General features: G+C 30.4%; 4 protein-coding genes, 1 long non-coding RNA gene and 1 pseudogene across 5 annotated transcripts; 2 read left to right on the top strand and 4 right to left on the bottom strand.

The window, feature by feature from the left end:
* Positions 1-228: 228 nt before the first annotated feature.
* On the bottom strand, positions 229-822 carry LOC106370337 (MADS-box transcription factor PHERES 2-like). The gene has a single exon (XM_013810366.3). The coding sequence runs from the start codon at positions 820-822 to the stop codon at positions 229-231; it is 594 nt and encodes a 197-aa protein (XP_013665820.2).
* A 1,173-nt stretch (positions 823-1,995) lies between these two features.
* Positions 1,996-3,373, top strand: LOC106352135 (anaphase-promoting complex subunit 11-like). Its single transcript, XM_048781664.1, has 6 exons — positions 1,996-2,064; positions 2,185-2,251; positions 2,295-2,330; positions 2,431-2,458; positions 2,852-2,970; positions 3,122-3,373. The coding sequence occupies exons 1-6, from the start codon at positions 1,996-1,998 to the stop codon at positions 3,235-3,237; spliced, it is 435 nt and encodes a 144-aa protein (XP_048637621.1). The 3' UTR covers positions 3,238-3,373.
* Positions 3,374-3,421: 48 nt separating this feature from the next.
* LOC125575905 lies at positions 3,422-4,034 on the bottom strand. Its single transcript, XR_007314458.1, has 2 exons — positions 3,860-4,034; positions 3,422-3,745 (listed from the first exon to the last, which is right to left on the bottom strand). It is a non-coding gene; the product is annotated as an uncharacterized LOC125575905 (long non-coding RNA).
* A 2,016-nt stretch (positions 4,035-6,050) lies between these two features.
* Positions 6,051-9,580, bottom strand: LOC106352136 (MADS-box transcription factor PHERES 2). The gene has a single exon (XM_048735154.1). The coding sequence runs from the start codon at positions 9,370-9,372 to the stop codon at positions 8,278-8,280; it is 1,095 nt and encodes a 364-aa protein (XP_048591111.1). The 5' UTR covers positions 9,373-9,580; the 3' UTR covers positions 6,051-8,277.
* A 552-nt stretch (positions 9,581-10,132) lies between these two features.
* On the bottom strand, positions 10,133-10,246 carry LOC125576032 (annotated as a pseudogene).
* Positions 10,247-24,832: 14,586 nt separating this feature from the next.
* LOC106350655 (transcription factor MYB86-like) lies at positions 24,833-26,676 on the top strand. The gene is made up of 3 exons (XM_048735153.1): positions 24,833-25,251; positions 25,402-25,531; positions 25,623-26,676. The coding sequence occupies exons 1-3, from the start codon at positions 25,119-25,121 to the stop codon at positions 26,428-26,430; spliced, it is 1,071 nt and encodes a 356-aa protein (XP_048591110.1). The 5' UTR covers positions 24,833-25,118; the 3' UTR covers positions 26,431-26,676.
* The last annotated feature ends 572 nt before the right edge of the window (positions 26,677-27,248 follow it).

The following is a 27,248-nucleotide window of genomic DNA, read 5'->3' as shown; positions in this document are numbered from 1 at the left end:
TTAACCACTCGAGTCGTGAATTCACATAAAATATGTTGTTGCAAGGAAATAAAAATAAAACTGGCGAAAATGAAATTTTATTGAAGATGAACTAGAATATTACATGTCAAACCAACGAAACACACATGTAATTAAAACAAAAGTACTTAAAACATATTTTTATTGAAGCTTAAATAACCGAAACATCAACATGGTTGAGACCGGCAGACCGCAAACGATGCTCACAAATCACTCACTCTGTGTCTGATTCAGATCAAAGTCCTTGACGTTTGAGGAAGAACCCATCTCAGCTGTAGGCATGGCCACAGCAGCAGCAGCAGCAGCAGCAGCATCAGGAACAACAGAGGTGGAGGACGATGCATGGTCCTTCATAAGAACCTGGATCCTACGATTAAGACCTTTCATATACTGGTCAATAACACCACCCAAATCACGAAGTTCATCCTCATCAAGATTACATGGCGCATTATCGCCACGGAGACAATCGTACATGACCTCCTTCATCGCCAACTCTTTGTTCTCCTTCGCGACCTTCTTGCAACTCTCAGTTGCTTTGGTGATCCTCTGTTGGATAAACTGCTCTTGGTTCATCATCTTCTTGGTCTTTTCAACGAGCGACAACTTTTCCCATTTGACCAGCATGTTTCCCATAGCTTGTCTCGATGGAGGGAACACCTCAGGGACCGAGTTGTACTCGCTCTGGACGAATACGGCTATTGGGACGTCACAGAGAGTTGATAACTCCAAGGCTTTCTTCATGATGCCTCCTTTTCTTTTCCTGAAAGTTGTCTTCCTTGAGGTCTCATTCTCTATGTAAGCCATCTTCACCCTGTTTCTTGTCATGACTCTTTTGTTTGTGTTTGTTTGTTTTTGTGTCTTGTAAATTTCAATGTGGGGTAGTGTTCTTTATATACACATCCACACATACATATACCAATATCATACCATTTCAGGGTCAAAAGAAATAAATATAGCTTTGAAAGTAAGTTTTGTATTCATATATGGTTATATTTACAGGGTCATAGCCAAACACTATTAGTTTGTATATATATGGTATGTTCCCTATATAGTATAGAAATCTAGAACAAAATATTCATTCATATAGAAAATATAAAAAAAATATTCATATTTATGACATACAACAAAACTTATTGGTTTGTATATATATGGTAAAAAATCTAAAACAAAATATGGTAGATGATCTTTGACTAAAAGTAAGCTAAAATGGATCTTATTCCTAATCCAAATTAAAGTATAATCAAATGTTTCTTTTCTAATAAAAATAACTAAAATGTAAAATAATGACAAAGGAAAGAAAAACAATTTAGAGCATGACTGGTTCAAACACAGCGGTTGCGGTTACGAGTGCAGGAGTTAGTGGAAACGGGTGGTTGCGGTTTTAAGCATTATTAAGTGTTTCATATGACTGACACAACATTTGAAATTGCTGCGTGTGCGGGTAATTTTTGGATGGTTTACCCACATATGCAAAAATAATTAATAAAACAATATTTAATAAACAAAATATTAATTACAAATAATGATAATTTCAAAACCAAATAATAAATATAAAATTATATTTATAAATCATATTATTATAATAAATATAAAATTTATATTTATAAAATAATGGTATTAAACTTATATATATTAGTACTTATATTATCTCAATTTTTAAAATTTATTTATATATTTCTATAATTTTAATAAAAAAATTACTCTCTTAAGTGTGGGCAACCGGTAACTAATTTTGATTTTGAGAAGTTTAGAACGGTGTAAAGCGGTTTGTAGTTTTTTTGTAATTGTTATAAAATGTTAACAATTTTTACTAACTGTAAAAACTGTGTTTGCGGTTGGTACCGGTGACCTTAAATTCACGACAAAGACAAGGTTTTTTTTAATGTTTGTTGTTGACGTAAGAAAATATTTTCGTTAAAAAAAAAGAAGAAGATATTAGTAAGAGCTCATTTTAGGTCCAATTTAAATTAAAAGCCCATGTTCGCGTCTTTCATTTCCTCCTCCTCGCTGCTTTCTCCGACGCATTTCGCTTCTCCGTCATCGCCGGTGAGATTTTGAATTTTGTGCCCGTTGTGTTGATATAACTGAGTCTCTGTGTTCTCTGTGTTACTGTGTATATCTGATTATATCGAATGAATGTGTTCTCTGTGTTACTGTGTATTCCAGAACGAGCTTGATTCGTTGGAGTCTCGAGAGAATCATCCTTTGAGTGTTAAAGTTACGTCTTTTATTTGTTTTTGTGAAGTTAATTGTTTGGTTGCTTATTTTCATTACAGTGTTAGACTGGTCTAATGATTGGTTCCTGCCTACAAGTTGTTCGATCAAATGTCTGACAGAAACAGACTGTCTTTGTTTTTTCTCCTTTTTTTTAAGGGTTTGTAAAGCTGATATAAGATTTGTTCGTTTCTTCAGGAGGAAGCCATGAAAGTCAAGCTCTTGCGTATCCTTCTTACTTCATTATCTCTGCTTATCATGCATCCATAGTTTCTTTCATGTTCAAAACATGACTTGTTGATTCATGATGATATCTAAAACTGTTCTCTTCTCATGAATTTTAGTTTTGATTACTGATATTGATGGCATTCTTTTGATGAGGATTCTTGTTATCAACTCTCAAGTCTCAACTAGTTTTCACATAGGGCAGTAGACTAAGATCAGCTCAATGTTCCTAATTTAGGAAAACTGTTTTTTTTTTGTTTCCCTTGACTCTTGTTGCTACGATGTCCCCTGACTTCGAAAAAAAACAGAGTAAGTTTCTTTGTCCCATTAGTACATGTGTTATGTGGTTTCTCAATTCCAATACATGAACTCTTACATAGTGAAAAAACTGTAGGTGGCATGCGGTTGCATCATGGACATGGGATGCTCAAGATGAGACATGTGGGATATGTCGTATGCCATTTGACGGTTGTTGTCCTGACTGCAAACTCCCTGGAGATGATTGCCCTCTAAGTAAGTCCCTCCTCTCTTTTCATGTCTCTCTACACAGTGTGATTGTTTGGTGAAATTCTTGTTAAGCTTTTTTTTGTATATTTCAAAAAGTTGCTAAAACTAAACCCCTGCTTTCTATTCTTACGCATGTACGCTTATGGTGATTGAGCAGTTTGGGGAGCTTGCAACCATTCGTTTCATCTCCATTGTATATTGAAATGGGTTAATTCACAGACGAGTCAAGCTCATTGCCCTATGTGCCGTAGAGAATGGCAATTTAAAGAGTAAGAAGTGGAGACAGAGAGTTGTGCCTTAATTAGATATCTAGCTTTGGTTTCCCTCTTTAAAGGTGTGTTGGAACATTGTTTCGAATTCAATACGACCCCCATCGATTTTAATGTAAAATAAGTCTTCACTTTGAAAATGTTGTCCGAGTGTTTGATACGTTTTGATCACGTTAGGCTGGCTCACGTTTAAAAGTTCAACTCCATTATATTAACTTTACCATATTTAATAAGTTTATCTTACAATATTGAAAAGAACAATAAAAAAGAAACTATCAAAATAACACCACCGTTCCTTCATCAATCATATCGTCCTAGTGCAGTAGAAGAGGAGAGCTGTGATTTATCATGTATAGACTATAGTTGTACATGAAATATACAAGTGGTAACCATATAACAAGACTCAAGAAGGTAGAGAGAGATCACTACTTCTTGGTGATGGCATAGATAGCATATATGATCCCCGGAATGTATCCTAAGAACGTTAACGCCAAACATATCCAAAACTCCACCTGTAATTATTTATTTTCCCCATATTTTGTTTCAAAAATTTGGTATAAAAATAGAAACTAAAGTGTATAGACCAACGTAGTCAGATGGATATATAGAGATAAATAGAAACAAACATGGCAGCCAAATTTAAGGAAGACGCCGAGAGGAGGCAAGAGGATAGCAAGCAGAATATCTATGCAATTAGCGGTTCCACTTCCGCTTCCTTCGTCCGCCATTTTTTGGTTCTTCCCTTCAAGCTCTTCAAGTCTTTTTTTAGATATAATATATACTTACTTTTTTTCCCCACAGGTAGTATAATTCTTCATCATGATCTTAATGCGATCAAGCTATATATTACCTACTTTTGGGGCTTGAGATACTCATGAACCACGTGGGATTGGATATATTTCCACGTCGACAAGTCTAACCAATATTATACATATGGGTTAATTGGTTTTCCGCCACCATTCATAAACAATGTCTTTGGAAAATAGTAGCTATTGACATTTAACAACAATCACCAAAATATTATATATCATTTCATGTCAATTTAAAGTTTTGAAAAAAAAAATCTCTTATAATAATAAAATTTGAATGCAGTAATTATAAAAATATATAAATAATTTCACTTTCCAATTAATATTTAAGCACCTGCTATATTTTTTTTGTAAGACTAATTTATTTTCTTATCACTAATATATATAACCTAACAAATTAAAGTTTTCTAAATCTTCATTAATCCCCACAAAATAAACAATTTTTATTAAAATTATAACTTTATCCAAATTAAAAGGAATACAACCAAACATAAATATTATAGACATGGTTTCTGATTACTAAATTAAATAACTAATGATTTTTAAATTATTATGATAATATACTTTTGATGTAATATCATTTAAAATTTATTTATTATCTATTCGCAACTGTATTATTTAATCAATCAAGTATAAATATTTTACAAGCGCATTGGTTAATCAAACACTTAAAATCACATCTATTTGTTTCTATAAAAAATATACTCATAATTAAATATTTATTGATTAATCTAGTAAAATCTAAGCCTATATTTTCAATAAAAAATATTTATATTATTATTATTATTTAATCCTTGTTCCATCTATAGTCAACCAATCATAAATATTTTATAATATGTTCATTAATCATATATTTAAAATAACTATTGCTTTTTGGTACAAAATGTATGTTTACGTTCTTATCGTTTGGTTCAGCCAAACAAATACTACATCTATATTTTGTAATATAACTTATTAATATCATTTTCTAACTATTTTAACTATATTCAATAACTATAAATACTAATGTATTAGTTAATAAAACATTTAAAATTATGACGATTTTTTTATATAAAATTTTTTATTCACGATTGTATTTTTATCGTTTAGTCTTGTCAAACACAACCATATTTTATGATATTAGTTAGTTTAATCATTATTTTATCTATAATCAACAAATCATAAATAATTTATAAATAATCAACAAATCATATATTTTTAAAATACTATTTTTTCTACAAAATTGTGTATCCATAATTACATTCTTATCGTTTAGTCTAGTCAAAAACATACTATATTTTGTAATATAATTATTAGTATTATTAATTTTATTTAATCACTATTTTATCTATAGTCAACTAATCATAGATATTTTTATACAAATGTATTCACTAATCAAATATTAAAAATCACGACTATCATTTTCTGTAAGATTGTGTATTTTTCATTTTTATCGTTTAATCTAGTCATACGCATACCATATTTTATAATATTAGTTAGTTAAATCATAATTTTATCTATAATCAACTAATCATAAATATTTTATAAATGTATTAGTGAATAATATATTTAAAATAATAATTTTTCTACAAAATTGTGTATTCATAATTACATTCTTATCATTTAGTCGAGTCAAATACATACCCTATTTTGTAATATAATTATAAGTATTATTAATTTTTATTTAATCACTATTTTATTTATAGTCAACTAATCGTAGATATTTTACAAATGTATTCGCTAATAAATATTGAAAATCACGACTACCCTTTTCTGTAAGATTAGTTTTTATTTTATCACTATTTTATATATAGTCAAATAATCATAGATATTTTACAAATGTATTCGCTAATAAATATTCAAAATCATGACTATCCTTTTATGTAAGATTTTGTATTTTTGTTCTTATCGTTGTAATCTAGTCAGACAGATACAATTCATAATTACATTCTTATCGTTTAGTCGAGTCAAACACACTCTATTTTGTAATATAATTATTAGTATTATTAATTTTTATTTTATCTATAGTCAAATAATCGTAGATATTTTACAAATGTATCCGCTAATAAATATTCAAAATCACGACTATCCTTTTATGTAAGATTGTGTATTTTTGTTCTTATCGTTTAATCTAGTCAGACAAATACTATATTTTATGGCTGTAAGATTGTGTATTTTTGTTCTTATCGTTTAATCTAGTCAGACACACACATACAAATATCTTACAACCATAAAATATGGTATGTGTCTGACTAGATTAAACGATAAGAACAAAAAAATACAATCTTATAAAAAAGGATAGCCGTAATTTTAAATATTGATTAATGAATACATTGATAACTATCTTTTCCTGCAAAATTATGTATTTACAATTATATTTTTTTCGTTTTAACTAATCAAATCTATGATATAAAATTAATATTGTATAATAGTATATGTTATTAATTTTATTTTATCGTTATTTTATATGTACTCAACTAATCATAGATATTGTACAAACATATTTTTAATGAAAAACCCAAACTATATTTTTATACAAGATTAAGTACTCACAACCACATTCTTATTTTTAATTTAGTTAAACCCACAATTTTTTTGGTTCCACTTGCTTTGTTTGTTAGTAAATTTTTGATAATTCAACGATGTAGATTAAATCTAATGTTTGATTTTCTCTGGTTAAACATATCTTCAACTAGATTTTAAGTTTTGCTGCTAACAAATATGTATCAGTCTCATAATAGCTTTTGTCTTAATAAAACATTTGTATGTTTGTTCAATGATTTATTGGAGCCTCTTTGTAGTCTATATGTTACAAAATTCGAATGTATAAATATATTTTTCGACATCCAAATTTATATATAAATAAATAAGATGTCAATATCTAAAACAAAAATACTACAAATACAGTACAGTGAAAAAGTCTTACTGAATGCTAGACTAATTCAAATATCTTTTTCATAAGGATATTTAAATATTCAGAAAAGACTAATTATGAACGTAACGATATAAAAAAGTTATTTTATCTCTAAAATTTAAGTGGTTAATATGTATAGATTACTGAAAACAAAATTTAATAAATTATATAAGAGATTATTACTTGAGCGGTAACCGTAAAAAAAGTTACTTTTTATATTAATAAATTTATTAATTAAATATATATTAATAATTTAACTTTAGTTCTTAACTGTTTCGACCCAATCAATTTAGGACCGGACAGGTTTGTAGGAAGTTGATGACGATGCGTTCTCACATGCTCTTCAATTCTTGAAACATATCCATAGCATGAGTCGTATGAGTATATATGACTAGTATTTTTCATATATACTTATTTGTTGACGTTGCTTTTTTTACTCTTTACACTTATTATCATTTCATAATAAAACTAAAAAAATCATCAAATTCAATATTAGTGGCCGACAGTTTTGTATAATCTCAACTAATTCTCATACTTTATATCCTAATCAAAGTGGTCTTGTCTAAATTTTTTGGAGATTATCTTTAAGAATAAGCATTTTGTTCTTATCTTTTCCAATCGTAAACCTTCCCGTGACTTTTGGCGGTCTTGGGAAACATGGTAAAAAAATGCACTGTGGATGTTACGCTTGAGTTACGTACAACAACCATCTTGCATGAACAACAACGCAGGCGTCATCTTTGAAACATGCGCAAACTTCTGTGTATAACACAAATAGACGAACACATTGTTATTTGTTGCTCGGTTGTTACAACTTACAAGAACAACTATGTATGGCGACATCACTTATAGGTTTTGTTACGTGTAGTACCGGATTACGTGAACTTTGATCTATTACTTTGGAGAAGCGTTTCAAGTGTGTATAAATCTCAATATTATATGGTGTTTTGACCAAATCATGCAAAAGCGTGAACAGTTCAATTGTTACGACCAGTTTTCACCAGTCCCTAAAACGTTAGGTTGCATATGGCCATGTTTCCCAACATGTCCGTGATTAAAGATTTGGGCCACTTTATTAGTATTTGCCTATGAGAGATTAAGGGTCCATTAGTACCTCTAAGGAGGCATGCGAATCTTTGTCTATACTAACTTTATCTTGTTCACAAACACAAGTACTAGAAAAGATCGAACCCGCTATAAAAACGAAAACAACATAATTTATTTTTTTAAAGGCAAAAAACCTTTAATTATTATTACAACAACTGAAATATTTTAGCAAAGACATCATATATAATGTTATCTTTTAAAATGAAGAACTGACAAATGCAAACTATAACAAAACTCACTCCAAACCAAACCTAGTAGGCCAAGGGTTGTTGTTGGTGTTAAGAGCAGAAAGTTCCATGGAAGGCATGTAACTGGTGCTTGGTAGTTGATAGTTGTTGTTGTCCATGGCAGCAAGGCTTGCAAGCTCTTCAGCATAACTCATCTGCTGAGTTTGTGCCATCAATTGGTTCAGGTACGGTTGATCATGTAGATTTGGATACTGACTGAAACTCTCACTCAGATTATGATTCATATCCAAACCCATACCCTGGTTCAAACCATTGAATCCATTTTGATTCTGATCATAAACATTATCAGGCACTTGGTATTGAACTGGCTCTTGATAATTCATCATATTCTGATATGGAACATGACCAGAAAAGTTAGTTGGAACCTGGTTGTGAAACAACGCTTGCTGATTCATATTCTGATATGGAATATGATCATTAAGATAAGCAGGAGCTTGTTGATTCACATTCATGTTTTGAATATGACCAAAATTAAATCCGTAAGGCATCGTCACGGCAGCAACATCTGCACCAGCAATAGGGTTCACATCCCCAACAGCAGGATGAGCTGCATCCACAGCACCGACATCAAGGGGAGGATACGAAACTGTCCCGCCGTTGGCCTGAAGCATATGGATCCTCTTAGTTATCTCACTCACATTATAGTCAATGAATTCACACAATTCATTAACAACACGTGCATCACTAAAATGATGCTCCATCATCCTCTTCCCTTTGAGAAGATCGAACATAATCTCTTTAAGTTCGAGCTCTCGGTTCTCGTCTTTCACCCTCTCGAGCGTCGCTTCTTCTTTCATGATCCTCTCCCCCGTATACCTCTCTTGGTCGTACATCTTTTTCTCCCGTTCCACCCTCGGGAACCCCATAAACTTGGAAATCACCTCTTCAGCACCTTCCCTTGACGGCCAAGCCTCCGGGTTCGCATCGTTTGGACCGTTGTAGACGACCGCACATGCTTCGACGCCGCAGAGAGTCACAAGCTCGTGGAGTTTCTTCATAATCCCTCCCTTCCTCTTCTTGAACGTTGTTCTCCTTGATGTTTTGTCAGGTATGAGTGATAACTTCACCCTGGACCTCACCATGATTATCTTCTTTTGTGTTTGTGTGTGTGAGACTTGTTGGTACCCTGGTTGTTTATATAATAGTTAGAAGGGTGATTCTAGGCAGTATAAAATTGTAGTAATCTCTATGCAATTGACACATTAACAGAAAATTGCAGTAATTAAATTGTAGTAATCTTTATTCGTTGACCAAAACTTTCTATACCCCCTTCTATCAGTGTGTGTGTGTGGCTGTGGTACATTTCTTTATTTATTTTGAGTCACTTATATGCGTAAGTTTTCTTTTATATAAGACTAACTTGGCTTAGTATATTAGTCTATTTTGTTACGATCACTAATGCCTAGCTTTGTTCATAAATTTTGAAATTATATATGTACTCCTATTTGTTTAGAATAGAGTAAAAAATTGTTAAGATAAATGTAAAATAATGGATACTGGGTATTGTGCCCGGTACATGGGGGCATAATCTTCTTAAAAATATTTATTAGTTTAAATCAAACATGTAGGATACGTTATTATTGATCTTTACAAAAAATTAAATCAAACATCAAATTATTTATATTTGATAAATAATTTCATTTAAAAAACTCAAATATTAAAATAATTTAAAAAATATCTTTATGCAAATGTTTTTACCTGATTAACATTTGATTATAAATTGTTGTATATCTTAATTTAAATATTTTAAAATAGAAAATATTATTTTGAGATAACGACACAATTCACACAATATATATGAATTGTCTTTTTTTTTCTTTCTAAAATATGATATTATTAACATAAAACTTGTTTTTACTTATTATTTTTTTATTTGTGCGTGTCATCCTTGCGCAGGGGCCATGCTAATCTTCTTTGTATCGTTCCAATTTTATCGGATGTCCCCAAAGGCAAAACAACAACAAGTTGCCTTTAACTTGTTTTTAGTTATATAATTAAAATATATAAAATTCATTAAGGGTAACAATGATATTAACCAATCTAATTTTTAATGTGATAGTTTGAATGAAAAAAATCACTTCGCAAATAATAGTATAGATGAGAAAAAAACTAGAAAATATAAGATGCGGGAAGATGTGATATCACGTAATATTTTTTTCAGTGCACACATTGTTTCAAAAGATATCGACTCAACAATACTTTATACATGATTAAGTGAAGTTTATGAAAAAAATGTAAACCATCTAGTAAAATCGTATCATTTTATTTTTCAAAAAAAAAATCTTATTATTTTAGAAAGAAAAAAAAATCAATGTACCATGCACATACACGTGTATGAAAATGATTGATTAAAAGGGATAAGGATCATTTAATATTAGATATAATTTCTTAAGTTATTCCTACCTTTTGGGGTACTAATGCATCAAGGAAGAAATGTATTCTTGATTTCAGTTTTAGGAAAATATATTGCCAGCTAATTCTGTGTAATTATTTTGAAAGAAAAAGAAAAAGAAAATGGGGGTGATTTGTTGGGCAGTATAACTGTAGAAAATTTTCTTTAGAATTTAGTCTGTAAAATTTTTGATTTAGCTTTAAGGGATGTACCTTTAAAATTTCCTACAGTTAAAAAGATGGATCTTTAGAAAATAAGATTTTTACAACTATTTTTGTATGTTTTTGCTGTAATTTTAGTTTTTTGGTTGTAACTTTAAAAACTAAGATAAAACATGATTGGTAGTATTTAAAGTTGTAGATGAAAATTAAAGCTAAAGTCACTTCCTACAGCCCAACCAATCACCCCCATTGTTTTCACAATGTATTACAACTGGTATTCAAAAAGAAAAGAAAAAAAGAATTTATATTTTGATTTGTTAGGCAGGTGCTGGTTTTGTTTTAAAATAATCGTAGACGGCAATTAAGCGTTTTGTAGAGAACTACTTACTAGGTGTATTATTTGGAGTCTAGGTATTAAACAATTATTAATTTATATTATATACTTTGCATGTATATAAGATATTTTAGTTTTTTGGTTTTATTATAAAACTATTTTGATGAATTGTCAAAATTATGCATACAAAATAAAACAAAATTAAACATATTTGTGGATTTGTACCAATATTATTACTTAATTTAACAGATTAAAACTAATTTATATCAATTTAAACTGATTTTTGGTTTAAACTAATTTATAATTTAAACCTATTTGAATCGTATAAATCGATTTTTAAGAAAATTGTTTGGCTAGACCATTTTTTTTTTGAACCATGATACTATGCATGATTAGTTGGATCCCAAATGTTTTAATGTAACCTTTTTTTTGTCTTGTATACCTTTAACATTTGAGCTAGCAACACTTCATATATTTCAATCTTTTATATTTTCCCCCAAATCTGAGATAAAACCTCAAGATCTTGTAGCAATCACGAGATGATCGTCGTCGTATCCAAATTAAAACCCTAACGACATTGATCAAGCATGCTGTAAGAACGCAAGGAAAGAAGTTCATGAAACAAGTTAGCATGCACTTCCAGAGATTTCTGATTCCTAAATTCTTGATATACACAAAAAAGAGTTACCACATTGACAAACATACATAAGAAAATGCCACTAGTGATATGAACACAACAATTTATAACTAGACAATAAAGAAAATGAAAATAACTTTTACTTGAAATTAAAACCAACAAACTCTACTTGATTAGTATAGTATACCAAATACAACGTAGAGTACTTTTTTCCTCAACAAACTCCACAATATCCCTTTTCTTCGCTTTCTCCTCGTCAAAAGATTCAGCATCAACCACTTCTCTTTCGAAACCATTTCTTTAAGTTTTTTTTTTAAATGAAAATATTTATTCATTCCGATAACCGGGGATTCAGATTCGATTACAAGTCTGATTTGAACAAAATTTCTCAATTCTAAGTATTACAACCCTAGCTTCGCCCACCCAATAAACCCAGCATATTCCGCTAGGTCGTTTTATTATCCTTAGGAATCGGTATTCGTTCTCAACCTTTGACAATGATCATAGGAAAGTGAGTTTCTCCTTGTTGCCTCGAATGCCGGGAGTTCCTATGACGCCTACGGTGTAGCTAGCTATCGATGAACACCTCAAAGCTTATAATCGCCACTGTCCATAAAGTACTAGACGAAGAAGAGAGGAAGGTTAGTGTAAGGAGACGTAAGGTGTCTCTTGATTCCCGAATCTTCACAATAGGAGTTGAATTCATGTGATATGAACCCTCCCGCCTCTATCAGTTCTAAAGGTTTGTATCTTTGCTCTTCAATCTCGTTCCACTATCTCTTTGAACTTCTTAAACTTTATAAAAGCAGCACTCTTCTTTGAGCAATATTGACCACATGTACCTCGAGTGATCATCCACGAGAACGAAAAATATACCTGTTTCCAGTGGCTGTATTGGGTGAGATAGGACCGCACAAATCTCTGTGTATAAGTTCCAGGATCTTCGTTGCTCGATATGATGTCAATTTAGGAAACACATATCTTGCTTGTTTCCCAAGCATACATGATCCGAAGACCTCTCTCTCAAATTTCACTTGCGGTATACCTTTTACAAGGTCTCATTGAATCATATGCCTTATTGTCTCATGATTCACATGCCCCAGTCTCGAATGCCAATTGTTATAGTCTCCCATGATGTGGAATATAAACACAAGTCCTCCTTTAGACCCATACGAACCTTGTAGAGTCTATTTCTCGCCCTAAGTGCTTTAACAAGCAAATTACCATCGCGATCATGCATGGTTAAGCACTCACCTCTTTTACCTGACATCACAACCTGACTTTATGGCTTGACCAAGAGAGATGATATTACTCTTCAAGTCGGGAATGTAATAAACTTCTGTCATCATTCTTGGTTCACTGTTTCGATCAATAAACTTTATAAACCCCTTCCCTTTGATATCTATCCGTGAGTCATCTTCGGACTTGACTTTTCTGGTAATAGTATCATCAAGAATCCTGAAGTACCTCTTATCACCCGGCATATGATTACTAGCGCCGTTATCAAGATACCAAACGTTGTCTCTAGTCATGTTGGCATCATATTTACTTGGCACAATCCCATCTTCACTGAGATAAAAAATTTCATGCATCATAAGCTCATCCGCATCATGTGTTTCGCTTTTGTTCTCTTCGGTTTCTTGTAGCTTGAGTAGCCGATCCGGACAGTCTGATGCATAATGTCCAAGTTTGTCACACCTGTAACACATGACTCTCGACGTGTCTATGCCTCATCTACCACGACCTCGTCCTCTATACCACGAACCACGTCCACCTTGTCCTATGTTTCGAAAATCATTGTATCCTTTGTTTGATTGGTTTGCTTGCGACTCCATGTTTGTAAACATTAGTTGCTTTTGATATTCTTGAGGATTTTCTTCATCTTCAGCTATGCATTCTTTGTAGGTTTTAAGACGTCCTATGATGTCTTCAAAATTTGTGGTAGTTAGGTCTAAAACCTGCTCAAGAGAGGCCACAATATGTATGTACTTCTTCCGAGGGAGACTTGATAAGAACTTTACCAATTTTGATTCTTCAATGCTTACTCCTAAGGCGGCTAACTTCGATGAGATTTCAAATAATTTACCACTGAATTCATCGACTGTTTCTTTATCCTTCATCTTCAGTCTATCAAATTCATTCATTGGGGTTTGCAAACAAGCTTACTTAACCATCTCTGCTCCTACATGTCTAGCTTTAATGGCTTCCCAAACTTTCTTTGCCGTATCTAGCTCACCAACTTGTAGGATAAGAGTCGCATGTATTGGTTGAAAAAGAAGCGCAATAGCCATATCATTCTTGTCTCCTTCGGTTAAATCGGCTTCTATAGTGTCCTAGACCTTATGCGCCTTGAGAGTTATCTTTATGTGCATTGCCCAGACTGTGTAATTCGTTGTCGTGAGCATAGGGCATTTGATCGAAGAAGAACTCCCTCCTTTAGGTCTATCTGTAGCTGTCACGATTTCTCCCATATCTCTGTTTTGCTATGATACCAAATATAGAACTCGAACTTGTGAATATAGAACTCAAACTTTATGAATCGAACAAGTCCAAGTATAAAGAATAACTCTCTTTATTAATGCTTAAGAAAGTAACTCAAAACTTAAGCTCTCTTAATCTCTCTCAACTCATAAGTTATGCAACACGCTTGCATCTTCTTATATATAGATTATTATCTCCTAATCCTAATAGGTAATACATCTAGATAACTCCTAAATATATTCATAATTCCATAACTTAGTAGGATTAGGATAATAATTTGTAGCTCAAGTAATCTTTAAGCTTAATCCAACAGAATTGTATCATTTGATTAAACAAGAAAAGGAACCAAAAAGAAATGAACAACAAGAAATGGTTAACAATGTAACATAAAAGTGTTCTCTCTTCTCTCTACTAGCAAATAAAGAGGGAGAGTAAAGAGAGTGTGTGTGCTTGTGTGACACTGAAACACAACTGTAAAACAGAGAGAGTAAGAAGAAGCTGGCCATGAGTAGAGTGAGTGAGGTCAAGCCAAAGAATGTCAACACTATTACTATATTTTTGATGTTTAAAAAGCAAATAAATGGCGCCATTTTTTATAACTTCATTTCATTTCCGTTCTTTATTTGATGTTCTTGGATTATTTCCAAGTTGATATATAGAGAAAAGTCGAATTTGCAAAGGTAAATCGAATTCGGATTTCCCCTCTCTGGGCACCCATGCCGCGACAGCGACTATTTGTTGGGGTCTCGAGACGACGTAACTCCATTTGATCGTTTGGTAAGCCCATTGGACTTAAGTAGTCCATATGGTAATATATGAATGGGTCTAAAGCGTAAAGAAGGCCGCTCTATTTACATCTTAGTAAGATCCATAAAATATTAGGACGGGAGCAAGTTCTATGATTATTAACACAAATCGTATTGAGAAACGATTGAAAAGGGTTTTCTAATTATATTCTTAAATATAATTAGATACTTGCAAGGCATCTGCTCTGACAACATACGTTCATGAGATGCGAATATTGAGCTGATGAGTGTAGCGGTTATTTACGAAAACTTCAGGACTGATGTCACTGATCTTGTGATTGCAATAGTATAAACCAAAATAATCACAAAACTAAAATTACTTATAATTTTTGTTCACAAAACAAAATGACTTGCCATATTTTTCTTGTTTTCGTGTGGACCACTAGACTAATGATTTAGACACAAGGATTTTGTGGTTGACAAATAAAAACGTAAGAAGTTCTAGTTTATTAAATGTGCGCATTGATTAAAGTTAATAAATTAAAATTAGAGAAAAGTAACAAATAAGGAGCTGATACGCGGCATATATGCATAATAATTGTTATAATGGAAGATAATTAAAGGAAAGAAAAATAGATGTGAGATTGGAGAAAGAAGAGTTTGATCATTATAATTGAGACATAGACCTTACAGAAAGGGAAGAAAAGAGTGGCTGATGGAAAGGTTTAAGAAAGCGAGGATTCAATAAAAGAAGACTTAAAGAAAAGAGTGTGGCTAATCAGAGATTTTGACTATTATATCTCCTCTTCGACTTCACCTCCTGCGTAATTAATCACCAAACAACACATTGTGTAATTATTCATTTGATATGTTTTTCAACCAGACAAAATTCCTTTTTGTAATCGCTATGTAATTAGTCTAACTTTTTTTTGAAAATTTAATTTTCAGGAATGCCGACTCCAACAATAAGTCAATGGAATAATTAGCCTGCGTAGAATGAAAAAATAAATACCCAAATTTTTGAAGTCTAAACCAGTTGTACATGTGAAGTTAGGTTTCAATTTCAAATTCCTGAATAAAAGACATGATATTTGATAAATATAAAATTATACCGACTAACTTGTAGAATACATGAACAAATGAAAGAGTGAATTTTGACTACTTGTTTCAACTTTAAAAGCCATATGTTATTTTATCAATATGGATGCAAATATATATGTAAATAAGAATTTAATTACAAAAATTTTAATTCCAAATTATTTAAAATAATTTTAGTTAAATATTATGTATTAAAATGAATGAAAGTGGTATTGTTCTATTAAAATAATTTAGACTAGATATATCTTATTAAAACAAAATCATAATATAAAAGTCACCTTTAATTCATGTGTTGTACAAAATATGTCAATTAGAAACCTTTGAATGTTTAATTATTTATTAAGAATATTAATGACTTTAGTTTTTAACTATTAAATTTTATTTTACTTTAATTATAACAGAATCTTAAAAAAAATTGAAAATGTTTTATAATATAACGCATTAATTAGTGTCCTAATTTGTAATATCATATTATTAAAAATTGACATTAATTAATATTTTATTATAAAACAAAAAAAATATATGCTATTTTATAAATTTATAAGTATAGTGTATATTATATTAAATAGAAGTATTATCTGAAACTAACTATGGCAAAATTATACTAAATTTGTAGATTAACCATTTTATTTTCAAAATATTGGTCTCATCTAAACTGATAAACACAGCATCCTACATTGTTAGAATAAACTAAAAGTTGTAAACTATAGAATATTTTTACTCAAAAAATAAACTTGTTAACATATGTTAAAATTTATGTTTCCAAATATATATTATCTTATGTTTATATTTTGGAACTCACAATTATATATTATCTAAAATTATTATATATTAAAAATTAAAAATTTTGTTTAAATATAATCCTGATTTTCTAAAATGCGGATCAGAATCTACTATACAATTAAAAATATATGCAGTCTATTTATAAATCAAAATGTGGAAAAGGAGTTAAGGTCCTACTTGTGTAATTATGCATGAGTAAGATCATGGGTCATACTTTTCAACTAGACAAAAACACTTTTTATTATTACTTCTTTTTATCTTTTGAAAATACATGTCACCTTCTTAAAAATGTTTATAACTTTTTCATTCTTTGTGTTTCCGTTAGTTAAAATTCAAAACTGCTCTTTAAACTTTCTAATTATTGCTTTTGCTTTACTTAGAACTAAAGATTTATATACACCCGCTACCAAGACACAAAAATCTCCCCGAATCAGTTGGTAGCATGAGATCATATTGAAAAGGAAATTACAATTTAAACTTGAATATATGTATGTATCTATGAATATAAAGTTTCAAATATTTCACTTACGCTTTTTTAAAACTTTGAATTGAATTTTGATAGCATCTCAAGATGTTTAATAAGAAAAAGCATCAAAGATATTTTGTATATCATATCTTGTTCGAAGCCGAAGTTAATGAGATTTGATTATGAAGAAAACTAGAAAAGACCATTATTTTAGACTTAACTATCATTTCGTTACAACTATTTAGTGACGTGAAATGTTATATAAGTACTAAACAAATACTTAAACTTAAAAATCATTTTAAGGATTCCTTTAACTGGACCCAAATGTCAAAGAGACACGAGAATTGCCTCTTTCGTTATATGTGCTGAAATCAAGTAAAGTCGAATACCTTTTCTTATTAAGAATATGAAAATGGTTTTACATTTAGAGGAACATAATTAATAATTATTACTTAACCTCCGTGATCAAAAACAACGATGATCACTAAACATGTTTGATGGTAATTATGATTTCCGGCGATTTAGGACTCCATGTAAATCAGTACATGTAATTATGACATTTGACCTCTGCTAATATCTCTCCGTCGGCGAACACCTCCATCTTTGTCTTGATGCGTGGCATAACGTCAACTATATAATTACTAAATATATAATTGAACCTTTAAAGATTTGGAAGCCTACACAACACGTGCTTATTGTTTTGTCAGCGGCCATAATCAACCCAAAGAACAGTGCTTCATAGGTATCTCAATATCAAAGACCATTTTGCTACATTACATGTGAATATTACTATTTGTGAATTAGGCACAATGCTTGTTCGCATCTATGTTTTCGTTTCCATGTTACACCATTGTAACATAGAATTCGAGGCATAACATGGATACTTGGATTTGTCGTAAGAAAAAACTATCTTTTTACATGCTTTTAGCAGCTAATGAGCAAATAAATTAAACCAAAATGTAAGCGTATACTAACTCTGAATCTGTTTGTAGACTTCTTGGTCGTTTCAGTTGAATCCGTAGTAGATTAAAAATCTATAACATGTATCCTGTCCTTAATCAATGCATCGTGTACCGGTTGTTATCGTACACACATAGGATGCTTAGCTTACGGTGTGGTTCTCGTATTCATGTTACGAAATAAAATCCCGTGGAATCACCTTAACCTACTAGCTAAGATTTAAAAGTTTTTACATCCAGGTTTAGGATTTTAGTTTTAGACTATAAAATTTCTTGCAAATTATAAGATATTCCAGAGTATCGTAGGAAAGGTCGTTCGTTGTGGTCGTCCAATATGTACATCGAAGATGTCGTATATACCGTTTTGTTGATCCAAGTGTTTCGGGAAAGGTTCATCATGGAATCATTATTAGTGATTATCATATGTTCATCAATATTGCATATATTACAGATAGTTGATCATTATATGTAATATATAGTTAGAGATTATACGATGATGTAATGTGTGTCAACCAGTGTTTTAAAAAATCATTATAATTAACAAAGCATATAAAATTCTAAAGGAATTGAAATATTACTTCTCCAAAGACCAAAGCCTTATCAGGAGGTTAAAATGGAATTATCAGATGTAGAATTCAAGCATGCATAATATTAAGTTACTGCTTATTATGAGTCAAAAATAACATAATACTAAATTTTGACCCGCGCTTCGAAAGCGCGGGTATTTTTTTGTTGATCCTTTTGACAAAATTTTCTTGAATTTAATTTTTATTAAATAAATAATTTTTAAGTTGTTTTATCATAAAGTTTGAGTTTGAAGCACCATTTTTATATCCAATCCCGACTCATGGTCGCAACTCGACGACCCATAATATAATCCAGTTCGCATTTATAAAAAATATGATAAATCTAATAAAAATCCAAAAATTTGCTATTAACCTGTAATACAATACCGATTGATCTCATATAAACTCAAAAAAACATGATAAAACTTTTTGATTAAATTTTTCATATATTTAGAAAACTAAAATTGATTAAAATTTTATTATATGATTCGAAAAAATGTTAACAGAAAAAAAAATTATTGATATAACAGTATTAGTTTATTTTTGTTATAAATAACTTAGTATAAGTTTATGTTTTCATTTTTAGGTTTAAAAGTTAATTTTATAATATTTTTTCTATAATTATTTATTATGTTAATTTTTAGGTAAAATTTTAAGTTGGTTTTACGGAATATTAAAAAAAATGTTAATTTTTAGGTAAAATATCTAGGTTTAAAAGTTAATTTTATAATATTTTTTCTTTAATAATTTATTATGTTAATTTTTAGGTAAAATTTTTATTTGGTTTTATGGAATATTCAAAAAAAATATTTATGATGGATGAAAATTAATATAAATGATATTCAAATATGTATATGATATATGGTTTACAGTATAGTATTTTAGTTTATATTAGAATTTTTTTGTTATATTGAATATATGCATAATATTTGAATGATTTATTTTGAATATTGATACATAGGTTTTTTAAAAATAATTAGATGTTATTTTGTTTGTTAATCTATACCATTTTATTTCTTTTAGTTCTGAATGATTTTGAATTACAGAAAAAACATAGATAAGTTGTTAATCAGTATAAAAATCTGAGTGCATTTTTAGTATGTTTACTTAGTCCACGTTTAGAATAAATATTTATTCTATGTGTTTTGATTCAAAATTCGAAATGAATAAATATTAAATAACCGCTCTTGTATTTGATAAAATACCATACTGACATATTATTGTAGGGGTAAAGTATAATTAATTTGGTCGATTTTATTGTTAGCTTAAATGTAGTTAAATCCCAAAAACTAAAAGAATATTATGCTATTAATGAATGTTTTATTCTCTGTTAATATTATTGATACTATATAAAAGAAGACATGTTAAATTTCTAACAAATAAGTCCAACAACCTTTTGTAAGTAGATTTTTAAAGACTGTTTCCCTTTTAATAGAATAGATTAAACTATATAGGTTTATTCAAAACTTAATCTTTACAATATTAAAGTACTTTGAAACATTAAACTAGCAATGGGTGTGTGTGTGTGTGTGTGTGTGTGTGTGTGTGTTGACCCATTGTTTCAAATGGACAAAAACGTTTACTGTGTCATTTATTTGTATTGCTAGTCTAGAAAAATAATGGATGATATATAGTGTGAACAATATTTTAACAATACGTATTGTTCCATGTCAATTTTTGGTCTCTAATTTTATTTTTAACATATATCATAAGTTAATTGAAACTGGACGAACTTAATTGTATTTAAATTTATGGTGAAAAGCAACAACCATGATTACTAACTTTAGTAACTAACTTTAAAGTGAAACAAAGTAGTACTTACAAAAAGTATACTTTTAAAATATTTTCTACATGTTACATATAAAACAGAAACAGACACTTCAAAATCAACAGACGAATGCTGCAGGTTGATAATTATACTAAGAAGATGAAGCAATATTGGTATTCTTGAAAATAACGAGAAAACAAAAGCTTTTTTTTTGCTAGAAATGTTAATATCGTTAACTTGTAATGAAAAAAAAGATTACAAGTTATGAAACTTGAAATCTAAGGTGCTTCAAGAAGCCAAATTTCTTAGACAAGTCCAAAAAAAATATTTAAAAACTTGTAAAAGCATAATAGGACTAATCTAAGACTAATGCTAACAAAATTGATATGGTTCTAAGCAGAGAACAAAAGCTTGGTGCCACAAACACTCTGGAATTGCACGAGAGGGGATGTTTCATCAGTCTCTTTCTTCATTACGTTCGTATGGTATTGCCTCTCTAAGCAAACTTTCTTTGTACTTAGAACAAGGAAATGTATATATATATTCGTGTGACCAAATCATGAGTTTTCTGTTTTTGTCCCACTTTTGCAATCATCATTCTACTACAAATGATGCTCTCTCACTTTAATTTCCGCATCTTCTATTCGTCTCCATTTTATGTTTTCATCATTGTTCGTTGTTTTTATACTATTTGTGAGCGTTTGAAAACATGTACCTATTGTGTGATTGACATGTTAGTTTTGAAATGTTAGAATTTATATAAAATATTGTTTTGGCATTGCTTCCAATATCCTTTTTTCCACCATCCAACACTAAAATCTTTATTTTGTAGCTAGAGAACTCCGCAATAATTAGTGCACACGAATATTTACATTATGAATATAATATGCGAAACAATGTATGGATATATAGATGACGATGTGTTTTACTAATTATCTCATTAACTTTCTACGCGTAAAGATCCGTGTACATATATTCTTTTTGTTTCCTTGTATTTTTATGCATTATTGTCAATGATAAGCTAAAGAATATCAATGCTTTGGGTATAAGACCTCACTACTTTTTCCTCCAACATATTGCATGATTAATTACAGCTCATTTATCGTAATGGCGCTATCTGACCGCTATAGCAAAACTGTTGGATCATACGGCTAGCTACTCAACGGCCAAACATTTGACCTAAAATTATCCTTTTTTTAATCTTTCTTTATTTTGTCTTCTTCTTGTTTTTTATAGCTGTTGTTCTTTCACCTCTTTGTCCATACTTTCATGTCTAATAATATTCCTCTAGGACCTCGAAAGAAGCATGCAAATCCTACTCTCATGAACATGGCTTCTCGAAGATAGAACCAAAGTCAATGTCAACCTCTCTCCCACTTGAAAATTTTAAATGCTCAATCATTTGGAAGATCATTTGGAAGGCGGCGATTCTTTTGTATTTCCATTTTCCATAAGAAACTATACAAAACATCGTTTACCAAAAAAAATAGTATACAAAACATCACCGCGACTATGCACACAAACATTAAAGATATACCCCATATATACTTTCAGTGCATTAAGTGTTTTGATAAGCTCATATAGTAATATAGTATACTTTATGTGGATATATTAATCCGTACTTCGTCTACTTCTCCTACATTTTTGTCTAGTTTTCAATGATTATGTAAAAATGATCTACTTATGCAACTATAATTATCAAGAGGTATCACAATAATCTACTTTTTTTGCTAATCCTTCCGCTATATAAATGTGTGGGAAAACCAACAAAACGTCAGGATTTTAATAACTTTCTGTAAGATAACTTCGATTACTAAAGAAACTTAATGTTTAACAAATAAATAAAAATATTTGTTTAAAATATGTAAATGATATACATTTCAATTGAAATGATTGTCATGTTATGATTAGATAGTGGTAAACTACACGATTTCTTCTTGCTAGAACAAATATGTACAAGTAGACAGGTTGGATATGCAAGGGATTGACTGTTTTTTTTCGTTGTAATGACATCCTTCAATTATGCTGATGATTTTAAATTTTATTGAGACTCGGCTTAAGCTAGTAGCTTTATACATATAATATCTATGTGTTGAGCCAATCATGATTTATTTATTAAAAACATTTCTCTTTCCTATAATACGATAATAATGAGATGCATCTGTTATCATAATATACGTTTCTAAACACGTAATGTTGTTCTCGTGTAGAAACATGCTTAAAATTAAACTTTTAGCTTTTTTATTTACACGTTAGATCAGCCTCCTAATTTAAGTATTCACAAGTAACTTCACTGATAATATGTAAATAGATCTCATCACTAGAATAAATTATTTTAAAAAAAAAAACAGAAAAGAAAATGAGATGGGTTCTATAAACCCCATTCCACTTATTTACTTATAGTTCAATATTTAAAAATAATTATATAAATAATTTAAATTAAATAATAATATTAGATTGTTAAAACACTTATTTTTGCATTTCTAACAACAAAGATGCTCTAAAACTTGTAAAATTACATCTGGTAACTGTTAAATTAACGAATGTCTGTGTAAATTAATTTCGCGACAAAATTATCGTTGGGATTGAACAGCCCATGTTCAACTCTATATTATCCGATTAGTACGATATTGTCTACTTTGGGCCTTAGACAAGCCCGCATGGCTCTACTTTTGGTTTTCTTCCCAAAAGACTTGGTACTAATTAGAGTTAGACATCTCTTTACATATTAGACATTTTTTATCTAACTCTCCAATGTGGGACTTAGTTTGTTATCTCACATTATTTCCTTCAAACTAAGGATTACACTCATCTCATGTCCCACAACTGACTTCCAAGATTTTGACTTGATCTCTGCCATACACACCTCCCAATCCTAATTTGATGGGTATTGTTCCTATTCGAAAGGTATTTTGGTCTTCTTGCAGATTTTTTGTCAACTTGGTGCTCTTATACTAATGTTGGGATTGAACAGTCTATGTCCAATTCTATATTATTCGATTAACACGATATTGTTTACTTTTGGCCTTAGACAAGCCTGCATGGCTTTACTTTTAGTTTCTTTCCCAAAAAACCTCGTACTAATTAGAATTAAACATAACTTTATATATTAAACATTTTTTGTCTAACTCTCTAATCAATGTTCTCTAATCAATGTGTAACCAATGTGAGACTTGGTTTTTTATCTCATAATTATTGCATTGGTGAAAACATTTATTGCTATTTGCCCACTATCACTTTGCTTACTTCAGTTGAACAACTCTTTTGCATTCTCTGGACATCAAGGTCTCTCTTTCGAGATCAAAGTAGGAAAAATATAATTAAACAAAAAAAAGTACCAAAATATTAAACTTCTTTGCTAAACAAGAAAAATATAGTGAAATACCGTATTTTGAGGGGACACATCATTTTAGATTCGTACAATGCTTTCATGGAAAATGAGTCTGTTGTTGACCGATGCCTTCCCCTTTTCTTTTTTTACTTTTTCTGCTATATACTAGAAAATTCTGAAATTTAGGCAAGTTTTTGTAGGTTTGAAACCAAATGTTAATATTTATATCGGATGTATAAAAAATAAATCATCATCCCTCAAACTTAGCAAATGATTATTCGAACTAGGATATTCAATCCCTGAACAACAGCAATAATTAACCATCAAAGTTTATACTATCTTCACTTATAATATTTATTTTTTGTTTTCCCAAAACATATTTTTATAAATTTAATAATACAGGTCCAGTTTTTCGGCTAATATAACTCCACTTAATTCATAACAATAAGGTTATATATATACTAAAACATTTCATTTATATATACTTATAAATTTGTTGGTTTGGGAAATAAATTTATAAGTATATATAGATATATTAAGGGAAGTAGTTTTTAATATGTTGATGTGTGTGGAAAACTATAAATCACATCCATAATAAAACAAGGTAGTACTATTTATATAATCAAAATATGATAATGCTTCCTTTTTAATTAAAGAGAAATTTCTTGATAGTTATGTTTTTTTAAGCCAATACATGTCTTTATATTGTATGATACAACTTGTATCTATCTTTTCAGAAAATGTAATAATAATTTATGAGTTTATCTATAAAGTATTAACCACGATTTCTTTCTATTTTGTAAAGGAATCAAATAATTTTTTACTAGGTTTTTACTTTTTAGTTCATCTCTTCATTTCTCTATATATTGTGGTCCCATCAAAGGTGTCAATTAATTCACCCAGCGATTATAAAACAAAAGTGTTACACCAGAAGTCGCCAATCACATTTTCTCTCAGTTTATAATAATTTCTTTATCTTCTTGCTTCCTCTTCAACCTTATAGAAACCTTCACAGTTCATAAAACTCTCTGTCTCTCTGCAAAGATATCTAGCTGATTGTTCTTCATTACTCTTATAAATCAGTTGCTACATACTTGCGTTTGCAAATGGGAAGACATTCTTGTTGTTATAAGCAAAAACTTAGAAAAGGCCTTTGGTCTCCTGAAGAAGATGAGAAACTTCTCAATTACATAACTAGACATGGTCATGGCTGTTGGAGTTCTGTCCCCAAACTCGCAGGTTTGGTTTCCGTCATCTCTTATTACCTTTGAAAAGCACACTACGTATATATATATATATATATATATATATATATATTTTTTTTTTTTTGAAAAGGGTTTAATTTGTATATATCATTTAATATTTTTTTGCATTGGTATGATCGTTTAGGTTTGCAGAGATGTGGAAAGAGTTGTAGGCTTAGGTGGATAAACTATTTGAGACCAGACTTAAAGAGAGGAGCTTTCTCACAAGAGGAAGAAAGCTTGATCATTGAGCTTCATGCTGCGTTAGGCAACAGGTGAGCGACTTTTACTTATATAGCTTTTGAATTCATAATGTAAGAGATTTTGAAATATATTAATTGTTTCAATCTGATTTGAATTGTGTAGATGGTCTCAGATCGCAACTCGGTTACCAGGAAGAACAGACAACGAGATCAAAAACTTTTGGAACTCTTGTCTTAAGAAGAAGCTGAGAAGAAAAGGCATTGATCCAACAACACATAAACCCATAATAAGCGAACTTCAACATAACGTCATAGATCAGAAGCTGACGTCATTAAATACTTCGGAAGTAGTAAAGTCAACGGCTTCGATAAACAACCCGCATGATCAGTCGATGGTCGTCTTATCCCAACCAGGTCCCTGGTGGTACCCGGCGACCGCGACCACGACCACGGCTAATCAAAACGCTGAGTTTTGCTTCAGTTCGAGTACTACCCAAACGGTTTCAGACCAGATCGTATCTTTGATCTCATCAATGTCCACGTCATCATCTCCCACACCAATGACTTCAAACTTCAATCCTATTCCAAACAACTGGGAACTCAGCTACTGTAACAACACAGTTCCATCTCACAGCAACAGTATCTACAGTGCTTTCTTTGGTAATCATTACAAAGAAGCTACCCAAATCATGAATACTAATAATAATAATATATTATTAGATCAGCATCCTCATCAAGACATGAAGTCATGGGCGCCAGAGATTCTTCATTACACAGAACATAACCAAAGCTCAGAAACTGGTTTTGAAGCAGAAGTGAAGCCAGACATTGCCAAATACTACTGGAGATCAGTATCATCATCGCCATCACCAAATGAAAGCGCTGCGACATTACTACATGATGCTGACGTGGAGTTTTACGGTAAAAATCTTCAAAAACCTAATATCATGGCGTTTGATCAGAGGCTTTAGATTAGTTATGTGCTAAAGAGTGTAATCAGTATTTCTTCAATTTCTATTCACATTTCAAGGATCCGAGTTTACTTGGTTAATATTCTGCATGTGTGTAAGTATATTTTTATATGTTTTTTGGCTGTGTAAATTCTCTACTCGTGTATTTTGTTTTTGTTTTGTTTTTTTTTGTGCTAAGATGTAATGCCTTTTTTATTCTTCTTGTCATGACTTTGACCTAAATACAGTTTACCTTATTTTTATCTACATCTATACTAAAGTTACTTCAGAATAGTTATTTTCACGAATTATAAAATAAATACCCTAGAAAGTAAAGTAAACATGTCCCGGTCGAGGTGGATAGTGTTTTTTTCTTGAAGGATAGATTAATAAGATCTTAAGCTGGAGTGGAGACTTCTTCGGAAAAGCGATTCCAGACAACGAGATGCATGCGTGAACAAATGAACCGAAAGACCCTTTCTATTTTTGTTATTAAACAGAGCACCAAATAAATATTCAGTTTTGGCTATATTATTTTTATTACAAGTATATACGGATCGACCATTTAGTATTTCAAGAAATTACGGACAAGTATCTATATTATTAAAACTGAAGTACATTTTGATACTGTTTGGAAGCTTAGATAGTAGATTAAATGAAAGTTGTTTGAAAACAAGGATATCAAATTAAATATATTTTTTATTTACATATTTAGTCAATGTATTTTTTCTCATTTACAGATTCTGTAGTTTGGAAACTTGGATAGCAGATTAAATAAGAATTATTTAGAAACACAGATATCAGATTAAATATTTCTTTTTATTTACACATTTAGCCAT

Source organism: Brassica napus, chromosome A6 (assembly GCF_020379485.1).
Source record: "Brassica napus cultivar Da-Ae chromosome A6, Da-Ae, whole genome shotgun sequence".
NCBI classification, from domain to species: Eukaryota; Viridiplantae; Streptophyta; class Magnoliopsida; order Brassicales; family Brassicaceae; genus Brassica; species Brassica napus.
Note: the sequence above shows the minus strand (reverse complement) of the source record. Positions and strands in the feature narration are given on the sequence as shown.